This window comes from Scyliorhinus torazame, chromosome 15 (genome assembly GCF_047496885.1).
Source record: "Scyliorhinus torazame isolate Kashiwa2021f chromosome 15, sScyTor2.1, whole genome shotgun sequence".
NCBI lineage: Eukaryota > Metazoa > Chordata > Chondrichthyes > Carcharhiniformes > Scyliorhinidae > Scyliorhinus > Scyliorhinus torazame.
In genome coordinates, this window is record NC_092721.1 from 139,774,941 (window position 1) to 139,790,010 (window position 15,070).

Genomic DNA, 15,070 nt, shown 5'->3' on the forward strand with positions numbered 1-15,070 from the left:
AACGTGCTCTTCCCTTGTGTCAGTTTGTAGGAGCAAGTCATCCACATATTGAATGAGGCATTCAGGTCGGGAAAATTTGGATAGTCCGTTTGCCAATTGTCGGTGAAAAATGGAGGGGGAGTTGTGGAAACCTTGCGGAAGGCATGTCCATGTATATTGCTGTCCTTGGAACGTGAAGGCAAATTTGTATTGGCAATTCTTATCTAAAGGAATGGACCAAAAGCCATTGCTAATGTCCAGCACAGTAAAGTACTTAGCAAGTACTCCCTGCTTTAGCATTGTTTTGGGACTCGTTTTGGGACCTTGGTCTAGCAAACTTTGAATTACTTTTGCAATTTCTCCCTTGGCTTGCTGTGGGAAACCGTATTGCTTCTGGGGCTTGGGATTGGGACCTGTAATGGTGACTGTTGCTGGAATATTTCCGCAATTGTGCTTGTGCTGGGCGAAAGATGCTTTATGTTTTCTTAGGGCCTCTCTAATCGTCTTATCTGTGGTAATCGCTTGTGGGTCAAACCAATAATCTCCCACTGAGCATATTCTATGTTCATAGTCTCCTACTGTGAGCGTGGCCGGGGCTCTTGCTGTTCTGGCCATTTTCCAAACACACTTATTCACGGGGTCAAAGGAAAGGTTGTATGAGCTCACAAAGTCGATTCCTAAAATGTGCTCTGCAGTTTGGGGCAAATCCACTAAAACAATGGGGTGCTTGGTATTTATGTTTCCGAGTTGAATATCTACGGGGGCCATAATGTATCCCTGCTATTCATGTCCTGTAAATCCACTAAGAGTGATGGTGTCTGTGGTGGGCCATTTGTCATGCTGAAACATTGTGGAGGAGTTTAAAGTGGTGCGGGAACCTCCTGTGTCCCAAAGGAACTCTACTGGATGTCCCTGGATGTGCCTGTGACTACTGGTCTGCCTGATTTGTCCCAGAGTGTGTCGCAGACCAAAGTTGAGGAGTCCGAACACCGTCAATCTGTGCTATTGGTCGCGGCATGACCCGATCGGACGCTAATGCTATGTATGGGCCTAACATTGTTCCTAGGTGGGGCGTTCGATTGCTGGTTCCGTTGCTTGTTCGGGGGGGGGGGGGGGGGGGGGGGCATTGCATTCGCGGGCGTAATGTCCCTGCTGTCCACAATTATAGCATCCTCGTGGTGCCTGTGCTCTGGGGTGCTGTCCTTCATTTCTACCCTCAGTTACCCATGTGGGGTGCTGATTTGTTCTTACTGGGTTCATAATCGCTTCTGCCTTCTCCTGATCTGCCTTTCTATGTAGGGATTGTTCTCAAGCCCTGGAGAGTCTCTTTAAAACCCACACTTCATTATGTGTGGCGTCTGCGGGGTCATAATGCACACAGGCTTTTTGACCTGCTTCTGTGGCGTGGGAGACTAAAGTGTGGGCCCATTTGGTTGTGTTGTCGTTATCTAAGTGTGCGCGGACTAAATCCCCAAAGACCGCTTTAAAGTGTATCCAAAGGCGTCCTGCGTATACAGTCGGATTCTCTCCCTTCTTTTGTCTACAACGGTTTAGACCTTCTATTGGGTCTCCTCTGTTGTAACCAATCGCGTCTAAAATAGCTGCCTTCATCTCCTGGAGGCTTCCTCCTCCTACATTCTGTGGGTCTGGTAATGCTGAGCTAACGGGTGGGTCAAGGCTCATTACTATAAGCTTCACTTCCTCCGGTTCGTCCAGATCCTACATAACTGTCTGTTGTCTTACTCGCTCAAAGAAATGATGCAGGTTTGCTGTGGGTTGGAATGGTTCTATTTTGGCACAGGCATCTCTCAATTGTGTGATGGTTAGTGGGGTGGTGTACACGAAATTGGGTTCATCGTCAATCGGTGACTTGCGCTGCGTGGTGACTGGATTCATGGGGTTGTGTGCTGCTTGAGCAGTCGGTGGTGCGGGTGCTTTCCTTTTTGGGGCCTGCGAGGCTCTATTCTGATTCTCAGTGTCATCTACATATCTATGGGCAGTTTCATTGAGTTCCTGCCAACCGGGGTCATTTTTCTGGTTTAAATTTGGTCCAAAGGTGACTCTGAATCCGTTTTGCACTGAGTGCAGTGACTGCAACTTCTCTATTTATCGTTTACATTTGACGTGATCTACTGAACTCTGCCTTTGTTCCATTGTGGAACTATGGAGTGCTCGTAAAGCTGCCTTTAAATCTGCGCATTGTTTCTTTAACTGTTCTTACCAAAACTGTGCGTTGTGTATCTTGGTAGGCCTTATCGTATTGTGTCCGAAAGCTGCTTAGGTGAACCGAACAAGATTGGTGTGTCCGTTTGACATCAGCCATCTCCTTGTCTTTAGCTGCTCTCGGAGTTGCTCATTAACTTTCTTACATTCACTAACATTTCCCTCACTTTTCTCCTCTTTCTCTACAAGCTGTCTGGTGCGTCCTCACGACCGCCTCTGTGCCTCGCAATTGTGCCAGACAGGACACGATTGCCATCGGCTTACAAACTTTTCCTACATTCTTTTTATGTATCTCGGTTCGGTTATCCCACCAGGTTTGTCCTATACTACCAGGACCTGACTCTTCATTCGAACAAAACTCGGACCAGAGGGGCCATCCTTTCTGCTTCAAGTGCTTTCTCAATTCCTCTTCCCATATGGGGCATTGCTCTGCTCTACTGGTCGCTGTGACCTCGGGTTATTGCGGATTCATGAGGCGTTCCATTGCCTTTGCGGCCATTTCTACTAGTATCTCTTTTCCTACCGTAATCTCTGTTTCTCTACCATAAATTTGGGACAGGGGGAATAAGGCGGCGATTTGAACAGTGGGTATGGCCTAAGGTATTTTCCGATTCACAATACTTCCGATAGTTTTAAGCAACAAAATCTAACGAGTTTACCTTATATCCTTGTTAGTACGCATGCAAGTTAATACACACTTCCGAATCTTGGAGATTTGATCGATACTGGCCTTACACTTGTGGTTTCTGTCACTTTTCCCAATTGGATTTCTAATTCAACGATTTGTGGGTTCTCTCGGAGTGACAAAATCACTTCTAGGTCGAGACCTGTCAGATGTCGCCTATAATGTTGCCAATTCGGCTCAGAGATGCCAATAATGTTGCTCTTTTTAACTGGATACTGATAGTTATTAATGATGATATTGCTTTTCAGAGTCGCCAGATATCAAATAATACTACCACAAGGTTTAGCCGGATATCGATCAAAGACCCAACAGCCAGTTAGATAGTTCAAGTTCAATGATAGTTTATTTACACACAAGAATTACTTCGACATGCAACATAAAACACTACAAGCTAAATTACACCTAACACTACAACAACCTGTACTTAACTTCAGGCACCAGGCTTTATGCAGAGGAACAAGGCCTTTGTTCGGATCTTGCGTGGCTGGGTCTGGAGAAGTGACTTTGTTTCTTCTGGGCTCATCCGTCTGGTAGCGAACGTTGGTCTTGAACTTGCTTCTGGTCGTGGTGCTGCACTTGGCTTTAGGCGTAGGTCGGGGCCAAGAGAGACCAAGCGCCGGGGCCAAGAGAGATTGAACACATGGCAGTGTTTCTTTTTATCCTTCGGGGGGTTTGCGCTCTTTTGGGCGGTCCTTAGCTTTGGACCCAATAATTCGGCAGGCTTCGATTACAGCCAATAAAGGGGCGGGTGCCTTGATAGCTGGGCGTGTCCTGAGCGGTCATTGACGTTGGCTGTTTGGGCTTCCTGGGTGGAGGGAGTGGTGCCGATGAGTCTGGATCTGTATCTGATACCTGAGTACAAGTCTTTTGTTCTGGGGAAATGGGCCATTAGAATGCAAATCTGCTGGGGGTTTCGATAGTGTCTGGTTATCTAGTGGCAAATATACACTTAAGCTCTGAGTTCGTCCAGATCCTGCATTGGCCATATTTCCCGTGATTCTTTGCAAGTGGTCATGTTTGCCTTTGTGAGTGGACATCCCAGATGGCTACAATGTATAGTGTTACAAACAACAAAACCAAAATCAGTTTTGATTTAACTGGAGGAGCAATGATTCATTTAGGAGATGAGCAGCATTTTAAAGATATTTTTTATTGTAATGATAAACATAGATACAGAGCTATTTGATAGCCTAGAGACAATACAAAGAACAATACAGCACAGGAACAGGCCCTTTGGCCCTCCAAGCCTGCTCCAATCACGTGTCCTATCTAGACCAACCGCCTTTATCCTTCTATACCCCGTCTGTTCATGTGCCTATCCAAATAAGTCTTAAAGGTCGCTAACCTATCTGCCTCAACCACCTCACTTGGCAGTGCATTCCAGGCCACCACCACCCTCTGTGTAAAAAGCTTCCCCCTCAAATCTCCACTGAACCCCCCCCCCCCCCCCCCCCCCCCCCCCCCATCACCTTGAACTTGTGCTCCCTTGTAATTGTCATTTCTGCCTTGGGAAAAACCTCCAACTGTTCACCCTACCTATACCCCTAATAATTTTATAAACTTCTACCCCTGAGCCTCCGTCTCTCTAGGGAGAACAATCCCAGTTTATTCAATCTCTCCTCATAGCTAATACCCTCCATACCAGGCAAAATCCTGTTAACCTTTTCTGTACTCTTTCCAAAGCCTCCACGTCCTTCTGGTAGTGCGGTGATCAGAATTGGACACAGTATTCCAAATGTGGCCCAACCAATGTTCTATATAATTGTAACATAATTTTCAAGCTTTTATACTCGATACCCCATCCTATGAAGGCAAGCATGCCATATGCTTTCTTTACCACCATTTCCAATTTTAAGGATCTGTGGACCTGCACACCCAGATCTCTCTGTGCCTCTATGCTCCTGATGGTTCTGCCATTTATTTTATAGCTCCCATCTGAATTGGATCTACCAAAATGCATCACCTCACATTTGTCCGGGTTAAATTCCATCTGCCATTTCTCAGCCCAATTTTGCAGCCTATCTATATCCTGTTGTATACTCTGACAATCTTCATCACTATCCATAACTCCTGCAATCTTAGTATCATTCGCAAACTTGTTAATCAGACCCGCTACGTTTTCTTCCAAGTCATTTATATATATTACAAAGAGCAGAGGTCCCAGAATTGATCCCTGCGGAACACCACTAGTTACAGACCTCTATTCGGAAAAACAACCTTCCACTGCTACCCTCTGTCTTCTATGGCCAAGCCAGTTCTGGATCCATCCAGCTAGTTCACCACTGACCCCATGTGATCTAATCTTTTGCATCAGCCTGCCATGAGGGGCCTTCTCAAATGCTTTACTAAAGTCCATGTAGACAATATCCACAGCCCTTTCCTCATCAATCATTTTCATCACCTCCTCAAAAAATTTCATCACCTCACACTAAAATGATAACAAAATCCCATCTGCCACCTCTTATATTAATGTCTCTTGTGTTGAATAACAGAATGGAGTTTAAGATTACCAAATTCCCCTGGGATTGTCCAGGAGTATCCCAGAATGGAAGCTGAACCTCCTGGAACTTCTCATGCAGATCAGCTGCTGGCGTGAAGCCATCAACAAAAACACTCAATTACTAGGGAGCAAGCAGTTTATGGAACCATAGAAAAGTTACAGTGTAGAAAGAGGCCATTCAGCCCATCATGCCTGCACTGGCTAAAAAAAAAGAGATAAAAATAAACTAGCCGCTCATTTTAATCCCAGTTTATAAGGTAAATCCTATAACATTTGCAAAAACGATAGGCATCATGGCCAAACTTAAGCAGGCCACTCATTATGTGAGCAAGCTGCCAGGGATATGTCCAACCAGAGTTGGCGATCTAAGCAGATTTTGAATCCTATACAGAATCATAGTTTAAAATGGCTACAATAGGCTTTGATGGAAGCCTAGATGATTGACATCCTCTCTGTGTCTGCCCGGGCTTCCTCCGGGTGCTCCGGTTTCCTCCCACATTCCAAAGATGTGCCGGTCAGGTGGATTGGCCATGCTAAAATTCTGTTTAGTGTCCCTAGTAATGGGGATAGGGCACGGGCCTGGCCAAGGTGCTCTTTCGGAGGGTCGGTGCAGACTCGATGGGCTGAAAGGCCTCCTTCTGCACTGTAGGGATTCTATCATTCACTGATCTGCCTCAGGGAAGGCAAACTCAAAATGTCCAAACACTAATTTGCAACATTCCAGAAGACTTTCGCACTGGTCCTAGCAACATGAGCATCAAAAAGAAACTACCAATGTTAATGTCATAACCTGACCCATGTTCTTTAATGTCATGATGTGCACTCATGCACATAATGAGATACAGACAGGCAGTGACAGACACCCAGTACAGCTAATCAACACACAGGACAGAACACAAGCAATCATCAGGCAGAACATTAGGGGGGGGTTTCCCACTATAAAACACACGAGGCATCAGCACTCTGCCTCTTTCCACTGGTGACAACTGTAGTGACAGTCAGGGTGTATATATCAGTTAGCACCTTCTACACGTGGCTCAGAGCTAGTCTGGTCTAGTTAGTTATAGTTAGCACACTTAGATTAGTAGCGTGTCAACCCACAGCAAGCTGTGTGCACTGCTCCAGAAGTTCAATATAACGTATTCAACTAACGTCTAAGTTTGGTGTCTACTTTACAGTACAACTGCATCCAGTTGCAGTCCGTGTTACCCCAGGGTGAATAACACGACATGGTACCAGTAGTCTACTTTATCCAAGTGGTTTACCTCGAGTGAGTCAGTGACGACCAGCGAGTGCTTTCCAGCAGCATGGAGAAGATCCAGGCCCCTCCACAGCTATGGATCTCCAGCAATCTCGGCACCAACTGGCGGGTCTTCAAGCAGAGGTTCCATCTCTACATTGAGGCCTTGGGCCTCGAGCATGCGTCTGATGCCAGAAGAATCGCGCTGCTCCTATCAACTGCAGGGGACCAAGCCATCCAAATTTTTAGCTCGCTCACTTTTGCCAACGGCGAGGACAAGACCAAATTCAAGACCGTTTTGGCTAAATACGACAGTCACTGTGAAGTCGAAACGAATGAGAGCTTTGAGTGCTACGTCTTCCAGCAACGCCTTCAGGGTAAGGATGAACCTTTCCAATTCTTTATAACTCATCTCCGTATATTAGCGCAGTCCTGCAACTATGGTGACACCGCCGATTCCATCATCAGGGATCAGATCGTGTTTGGGGTCCACTCTGACTCTTTGCGGGAGCAGCTCCTCAAAATTAAAAACATGACCCTGCCAGTCGCAATCGAGAAGTGTAAAATGCATGAACAGGCGAGAAATCGGTACTCCCCTTTCAAATCGGCAGAACAGGAACAACTTGCCTCCCACGAGGCAGAGAGTGTACAGGCCATCGCCCGGATGCGGCGCCTCAGTATCGATGAAGGCGGCCATTTTGCACGCTTTCCCCAGGGTCCCACGCATGAGCACCACGAACAGGAGAACGAAGCGGCCGAAGACCAAACTGCGCAAGTGCGAACGTCGGCTGGCCGCACTGCGCATGTGCGACAACGCACGGAGCGTAACAACGTCAACGTCATGACGTGCCCGAACTGCGGCACCGCCCACTTAAAGCGGCAATGCTCTGCAAAAGGCAGGCGATGTTTAAATTGTGGGAAGCCTGGACATTATGCAGCCTTGTGCAGGTCTGCACCACCGGTCAAGGGCCAGCGATCCCATTTCCAACGCAAACGCGTTCGATGTGTACAGCAAGGTCTACTGGATTCTGATAGCACTATGGATCCAGAGGACAACAGCCTGGAGTCCCCATATCGTGCGGGCATCATCACGACATATGAATATGCCTCCTCAAATTCAGCAAGATGCCTATCTATCCTCAATGTGGATTCCGCGGACGAATGGCGTGCTGTCATACAAGTAAATCAATGCAGCATCCAGTTCAAGCTGGACACTGGTGCTTCAGCCAATCTCATCTCTCAAGCTGATTTTGACCGCATTAAAAAGCAACCCAAAATTCTTCTGCTAGCCTGCCAGCTCCTTGATTATAATGGCAATGCCATAACTGCATTAGGATCTTGTCATCTGTTTGTCTCCAACAAGACCATCAATGCCACACTGCGATTCGAAATCGTCAAGCCTGATAAGGCATCCCTGCTTGGTGCCCATGCATGCAAGCTACTCAGCCTCGTACAGCGAGTCCATGCCATGTCTTCTTCCAATGTGGATCTTCAGGCTCACATTGATGACATCCTGGCGCAATACCCGGATGTGTTTAGTGGAATGGGTACGCTGCCATACTGCTACAAGATCCTACTCAGGCCTGATGCCACGCCTGTAATCCATGCACCACGCCGGGTGCCGGCTCCTCTGAAGGAATGTTTAAAGGCACAGCTACAGGAGCTCCAAGACCAGGACATCATCTCTAAAGTGACGGAACCGACTGACTGGGTCAGCTCGACAGTCTGTGTGAAGAAGCCCTCAGGAGAGTTGCGGAGATGCATAGATCCTAAAGATTTAAATGGAACATAATGCGGGAACACTACCCGATCCCGAAGCTGGAGGAACTGACCAGTGAGATGGCACACACCAAATTCTTCACAAAGCTAGATGCAGCGCATGGTTTCTGGCAGATACAACTGGACGAGTCCAGCAGGAAGCTCTGCACGTTCAATACACCTTTCGGAAGGTACTGTTATAACCGGATGCCGTTCGGCATTGTTTCAGCTTCTGAAATCTTCCACAGGATCATGGAGCAGATGATGGAGGGCATTGAGTTGTGTGCGTGTCTATGTAGATGATGTAATCATATGGTCCACGACCCCCGAGGAACACATATCTCATCTCAAACAAGTCTTTCGACGTGTCCATGCAAACGGCCTCATGTTGAACAAGGCCAAGTGCTCCTTTGGCATGTCATCCATCAAATTCTTGGGCGACCAGATATCCCAGCAGGGCGTGCAACCAGATTCGGACAAAGTCAATGTCATTAACGCCATGAAGACCCCGGAAGACAAAAAGGCGGTACTACGCTTCCTCGGTATGGTAAACTTCGAGGACAGAAAACAACCAATCACCAGGCAGAACACTAGAGGTGGGTTTCCCACTATAAAACACACAAGGCATCAGCACTCTGCCTCTTTCCACTGGTGACAACTGTAGTGACAGTCAGGGTGTATATATCAGTTAGCACCTTCTACACGTGGCTCAGAGCTAGTCTGATCTAGTTAGTTATAGTTAGCACACTTAGATTAGTAGAGTGTCAACCCACAGCAAGCTGTGTGCACTGCTCCAGAAGTTCAATAAAACGTATTGAACGTCTAAGTTTGGTGTCTACTTTACAGTACAACTGCATCCAGTTGCAGTCCGTGCTACCCCAGGGTGAATAACACGATAATAAAAACTTTGATTTGCTTAACCATACCTCCAGTGAATAAGGATGGTTTTAGTGTAATAGTACTTGATGGAATAATATTTTGCTGCGATAGGCCACACCGGTACTTACCTTTTGCATTGAGATGAATAGTTTCAAAAGGTCCCATAAAAGCATAGCGTGTTCCCAAACCTGTCGACATCACAAAGTCTACATCCTCGGGTGAGAGAACACCATCCTGTTGGGAAGCAAACAATAGGTTTGTTATGCAGAATGAGGATTAAGGGACAACTTGCCAGTGGTACTGACAGCAAGAGCTCCCCTTGCTCAAAGTGCATGTTTGAAATTTAGATTCATGCCACAGGATTCTCCGTCGGTGGGATCCTCTGCCCCGCCGGCAGCACACCCACGCCCGTGCAGTTCCCGACAACATGGGGTGGCCCACAATGGGAAACCCCATTGACCGGCTGTGGGAACGGAGAATCACACCCATGATCTTATGGCATTTAATGGTCTGCACAGCACAAGCTTGAATTTCCAAAATACAAATAGAAATATTCATAGCATAGCTCCTTGTCAGCAGATGAAATTGGAAAATGGCTCCCATAAAGCCAATTTCGCCCGAATTCCAGTCATGCAGAAATCAAAAAATCACTTATTAGAATGGGAATTTTGTTGTGTCTGCCAACAAAGCTGTTAACAATAAAACAAACAAGTCTACCAAGTTCTAGATTCTAGTTGTAAATAAATCTTCAAATGAAGTTTTACACCATACATATTTCTGATGTTTGAACTCAAAGCAAACAATCCACAAATCCAATTAGTAAAATTTAAAACTGAAGTTACCTCAAAAATGTTACTGGATTAAGTTACAACATATAAGATTATGATCACCGAATAATAATTAACCCGGAGCATTTGAGTAAGTCAGATCGTCATGCCTCTCTGATCCCTGTCACACTGCTTACATCGGCAAAAACAGATTTAAAGCAGCAGTGCTTACAATTGCTGCAATCATTTTGCTTGAATGCCAGTAAACCTCTCAGGTGTTTCAGTTTTGACTGATTTCCAACAGTAATATTCAATTTTACTAGATGGTGGATCAGTAAAGATCAATTTCTTTTGCAAACTTGTGAAGCCTACCCCCCTGAAATTTCCCATTGTCGTCTTACCAAAAATTGAGTCCAGAGCTGTTCCTGAAGTTGGCACATAAGCATGCTGCATGAGGATAAGGTCACTGCTGCAATATGAGCAAATCCTCAACCTGATTTTAGGCAGGAAAAGAATCATTGGCCATGCAAACTTGATTTTAAGGGAAACAGATTATTCTTTGGGTTGCACGGAGAGAGCAATGTTCTTCACACTGCAGTAAGTCACAGGCTTTCATTCCTGGTTAGGTATGCAGCAAGGTGCTATGATAGGGAGATGTTAGGAAATTGTATCGAAGATGGAATGGGCAATTTAGGGATTACCAGTCTGAGGGTAAAACTGCTAGCACTGAGTCAGAGGTATACGCCTACACCTGGCCAGAGTCACATTGTTCCATTCAGACTTCAACTCGTCAATGGGAATTAACAGGGTATTCCTGTTCAGCCGGGGTGATTCAGTTAAGATTCATTGTTCTCTGGGATACTCTGGTCTGACCAGTCATTAACCCATTACAGAGTCTGATGGCCTCTTTTGTCTGTAAATTGGAGATTAGCTGGATATTCATAGCATGGCCCTGTTCTTTTATGTAAACTGGATTTCATAGAATTTACAGTGCAGAAGGAGGCCATTCGGCCCATCGTGTATGCACCGGCTCTTTGAAAGAGCACCCTACCCAAGCCCACATCTCCACCCTATCCCCATAACCCAGTAACCCCACCCAACACTGAGGGCAATTTTGAACACTAAGGGCAATTTAGCATGGCCAATCCACCTAACCTGCACATCTTTGGACTGTGGAAGGAAACCGGAGCACCCGGAGGAAACCCACGCACACACGGGGAGAACGTGCAGAATCCACACAGACAGTGAACCAAGCCGGGAATCGAACCTGGGATCCTGGAGCTGTTAAGCAATTGTGCTAACCACCATGCTACCGTGCTGCCCTTTTATGTAAACTGGAGTGGGCAATCAAAAGCCCAGATAGCGATGATGAGTTCAACTCTGGAAACCCCAGGACAGAACCATTGTTTGAGAAGCTGGGTGGAGCACAACAGAAAGAAAAATAATCCTGTTCGAACAGGGGTTTTTGGGGGTGGGGGGGGGGGGGGGGGGGTATTTGGAAAACTAGGGATGGAAAGAAGAATTTGGGAAACCACCAGGAGAGGTCATGAAAAGCTGGCACAGAGACAGGCTTTCAGAAAGGGGTCTAAGGACTGCGCTAACAGAAGGTATACGTTCTGTAAATGCAAGGGTCATTGTTGCCTGCCTGCGTAAGTGGAGTTGAGAGCTGTATGTTCATTTTACATGCCGTTTAATGGGAAATTGTGTGTTAGGGATAGAACATAGAATTTACAGTGCAGACGGTGGCCATTCAGCCCATCGAGCCTGCACCAGCTCTTGGAAAGAGCACCCTAAGAATTTACAGTGCAGACGGTGGCCATTCAGCCCATCGAGCCTGCACCAGCTCTTGGAAAGAGCACCCTACTTATGCCCACGCCGCCACCCTAACCCCATAACCCAGTAACCCCACCTAACCTTTTTTTTGGCACTAAAGGGAAATTTATCATATTCAATCCACCGAACCTGCACATCTTTGGACTGAGAGAAGAAACTGGAGCACCCGGAGGAAACCCACGCAGGCGCGATAAGGTGCAAACTCCGCACAGACAGTGACCCAAGCCGGGAATCGAACCTGGGACCCTGGAGCTGTGAAGCAACTGTGCTAACCACTGTGCTACCGTACTGCCCTAATGATCCTTCCGCAGGTTAAGAGATACATGTAAGCTGTTCTTGTTAGGTTTGATGTTTAAAGATTGTTTTTCTTTTGTTTTAATAACGTTTTGTATTCTCCCCATCTCTGCATGGGTTTCACCCCCACAACCCAAAAGATGTGCAGGTGAGGTGGATTGGCCACGCTAAATTGCCCCTTAATTGGAAAAAAATTATCATTGGGAATTCTAAAAACAACCATGTCCTACTTCTTATGTAATCACTCCTGGAGCAAATTGATCTTTCCGCACAGTCTTAAAAGTAAAAAAACGCCGCGGTTCTGTAACTTAGCCACTGTTGGGATCTGACCAGGCATCCGTAACAAAGGACAGCAAAAAAAAAATGGCTGGAGTGTAAAGCAAATTTAAGAGTCCCTTTAACCAGCCACCATAGACAGTGTTATTGAAGTCAAACATTTTTCCCAAATGTTTTTTTAAAGCCGGATTAAAATAAAGCAGAAAAAGACATTAAAAACATATTTGAAATTGACAACTGAAATAGGCCATAATGGTCCTTATTGTGAGTGGTTGTAATTCAGTCTCCCTCAGTACCCACTCCAAAACCAATTGTTGGCTACTCCCTGGTCTTGCTCTGTTTCTTCTTCCTGCCATTCCCCCTTCAACATCTCCCTTCTTCGGTCTCATGCTTTCCCCACTCCTATTTGATAAGTGTTTTTTTGTTATGTTGTTGTCCGAGGTGCGAGTCCTCCTTGCATAACCCTCCAGCCTTCCTCTGCTCCTCTGATATTCACCTCCACACCCAGTTGCTAGCTTTGCCAGAACAGCAGCTGTCTTCCTTTCTGTCCTAGTCACCATTCCACTCAGATCCCATTCAAATTCTTCCACTTCCCACTTTCTCCCACTTCACTCCATCACTGTCACTTCAAGTAGGCAACTGAACTTTGCTTGATGTGGTCTCAATTAATCCTGCTGCTGGAGAATTTAATATGCAAGGACTGCAAGTAAGAACCTACTCAGCATTTCTGCACAGTTTGAGATCAGGTATTCAGCATTATTAGGAAACCGCGGGCACTTTTCCTGCACCTTAATCATGATATGGTGCTACCCTGTTGCTATTATAATTAACGTCTACAGGATGAAAATTTCTCAACCTCAACCGGTTGACATCCAAGAAGAAAACTACACTGACATCGCTCGTGGAACTTTAGTATGCGGATGACATTGCCATCTCCACTCTCCACTTTACATTTTTGAAGATTATGTTGCTCATTTAGGTCTCTTCAATTCTATTCAGTCATAATATAGAATCACAATACCTTTGGTAAATAACACTGAAAATGCTTTATTGTCCAAAGGAATAATTGTGAGGAGGGCACAAAGAGGCTATAAAGATATAGAGACGTTAAGTGTGTTGGCAACAAGGCAGTTGGAGTATAATGTGAAGAATTGCGAGGTTATTCACTTTGGTCTTCAAGAGTAGAGAAACAAATGTTTTGCACCTTTTAAAAAATATTCTTAAACATTTTTTTAAATATTCAAAATGTTGATGTTCAAAGAAACTTAGGTGTACATGTACAAGAAACGCAAAGGTTAGTATGCAGCTACAGTAACCAAATAGGAAGGCAAAGTGGCATGTTGGCGTGGAAGAATAAGGAAGTCTTGCTGAAATTGTCAGGGCTTTAGCGAGACCACACAGTCCTTTGCGCAGCTTTGGTCTTCATATCTAAAGATAGATGTACTTGCATTGGAGACAGTACAGCAAAGGTCCCCGGGATGAGAGAGTTGCCCTATGATGAGGCTAAGCAAATTGGACGGAAATGCTCTGGTGGTTAGAAGAGAGAGAGATGATCTCTTTTAAAAATGCAAGCTTCTGAAGGGGCTCAACAATGTAGACATTGAGAAGTTGTTGCCCCTGGCCGGGAAATCTAGACATGGGAGCATGCCCTCAGAAAAGGGGTTATTATTTAGGACTGAAATGAGATAAGTTTTTTTTAACTCAAGCAGTTATGAATTTTTATCATTCTCTACTCCAGGGGGTTGTGAATGTGCCATCATTGAGCATGTTCAAAACTGCGGATCAATAGATTTTTGATCCCTCAGGGAATCAAGCGATATGGGGAGCGGGCAGGAAGGTGGGGTGGAGGTAGAAAGTCAGCCATGATTCCACTGAATGGCCGTCAAGTTCAAGGGACCGAATGGTCTACTCCTGCACCTTTTTATGGTTCTAATGACTTCAATGCCATTCTAAAAATTCTGGAGTTTAATGACAGTGTACAGATGTATGCCAGAATGCAGTTTGAGGGTGTGGAATTGCTGTTACACTTATTCAATCCAAGAATCCTTTTATCACTGACCACAATGTGGGTACTGAAAGATCATAATTCACTTGAATAGAGATTGAAAGCCTGCATCACATGGGATATTAGTACTTTCCACACAATGACAGAATTATAATAAAACTCTGGAAGTGACTTCCGGTGGCGGTGATACACTCAACGGTAGGTCACATGGTGACTTCTGATGGGATACTCGGTTTTTGGCCCTTTCTGCCCGATGCACGGGAGTTTCTTTTGGTTGAATAAGATCCCCCAGGTCGTGTAATGTCCAGCACAAGCAGTTCCAGGCAAAGGAGTGTCAATGGAGTCTGGAGCTTTTAGAGCCCAGCAGGGAAAACATGGCGGCGGCAGTTTCTGCTGAGGTTGGCGCTCCTCAGTAGACGACCGAGAAGCTGATTAGCTTCCTTGCCGATGAATTTAGGAAGCAACGACAGCCGATGGCCAAGGATCTAGAGAAGGCAATGGAAGGGGTTTTGGCCCCAATCCAGGCGACCTGGGGAATTTGGACCGGCGGATAATCATAGTGATCAGATTGCCTCTTTGGAGGCAGAGATGACGGTTTTGGCGGAGGAGTGGAGGGCGCTAAAGGCCAAGG

General features: G+C 45.8%; 1 protein-coding gene across 1 annotated transcript in view; it reads right to left on the reverse strand.

Moving 5' to 3' along the window:
* cryl1 (crystallin, lambda 1) overlaps positions 1 to 15,070 on the reverse strand; it is a 228,182-nt gene that overhangs the window by 18,061 nt on the left and 195,051 nt on the right. The window contains exon 6 of the mRNA XM_072476829.1: positions 9,393 to 9,498. Within this exon, the coding sequence (XP_072332930.1) occupies positions 9,393 to 9,498 (106 nt within the window). The remainder of the gene's footprint in view (positions 1 to 9,392; positions 9,499 to 15,070) is intronic.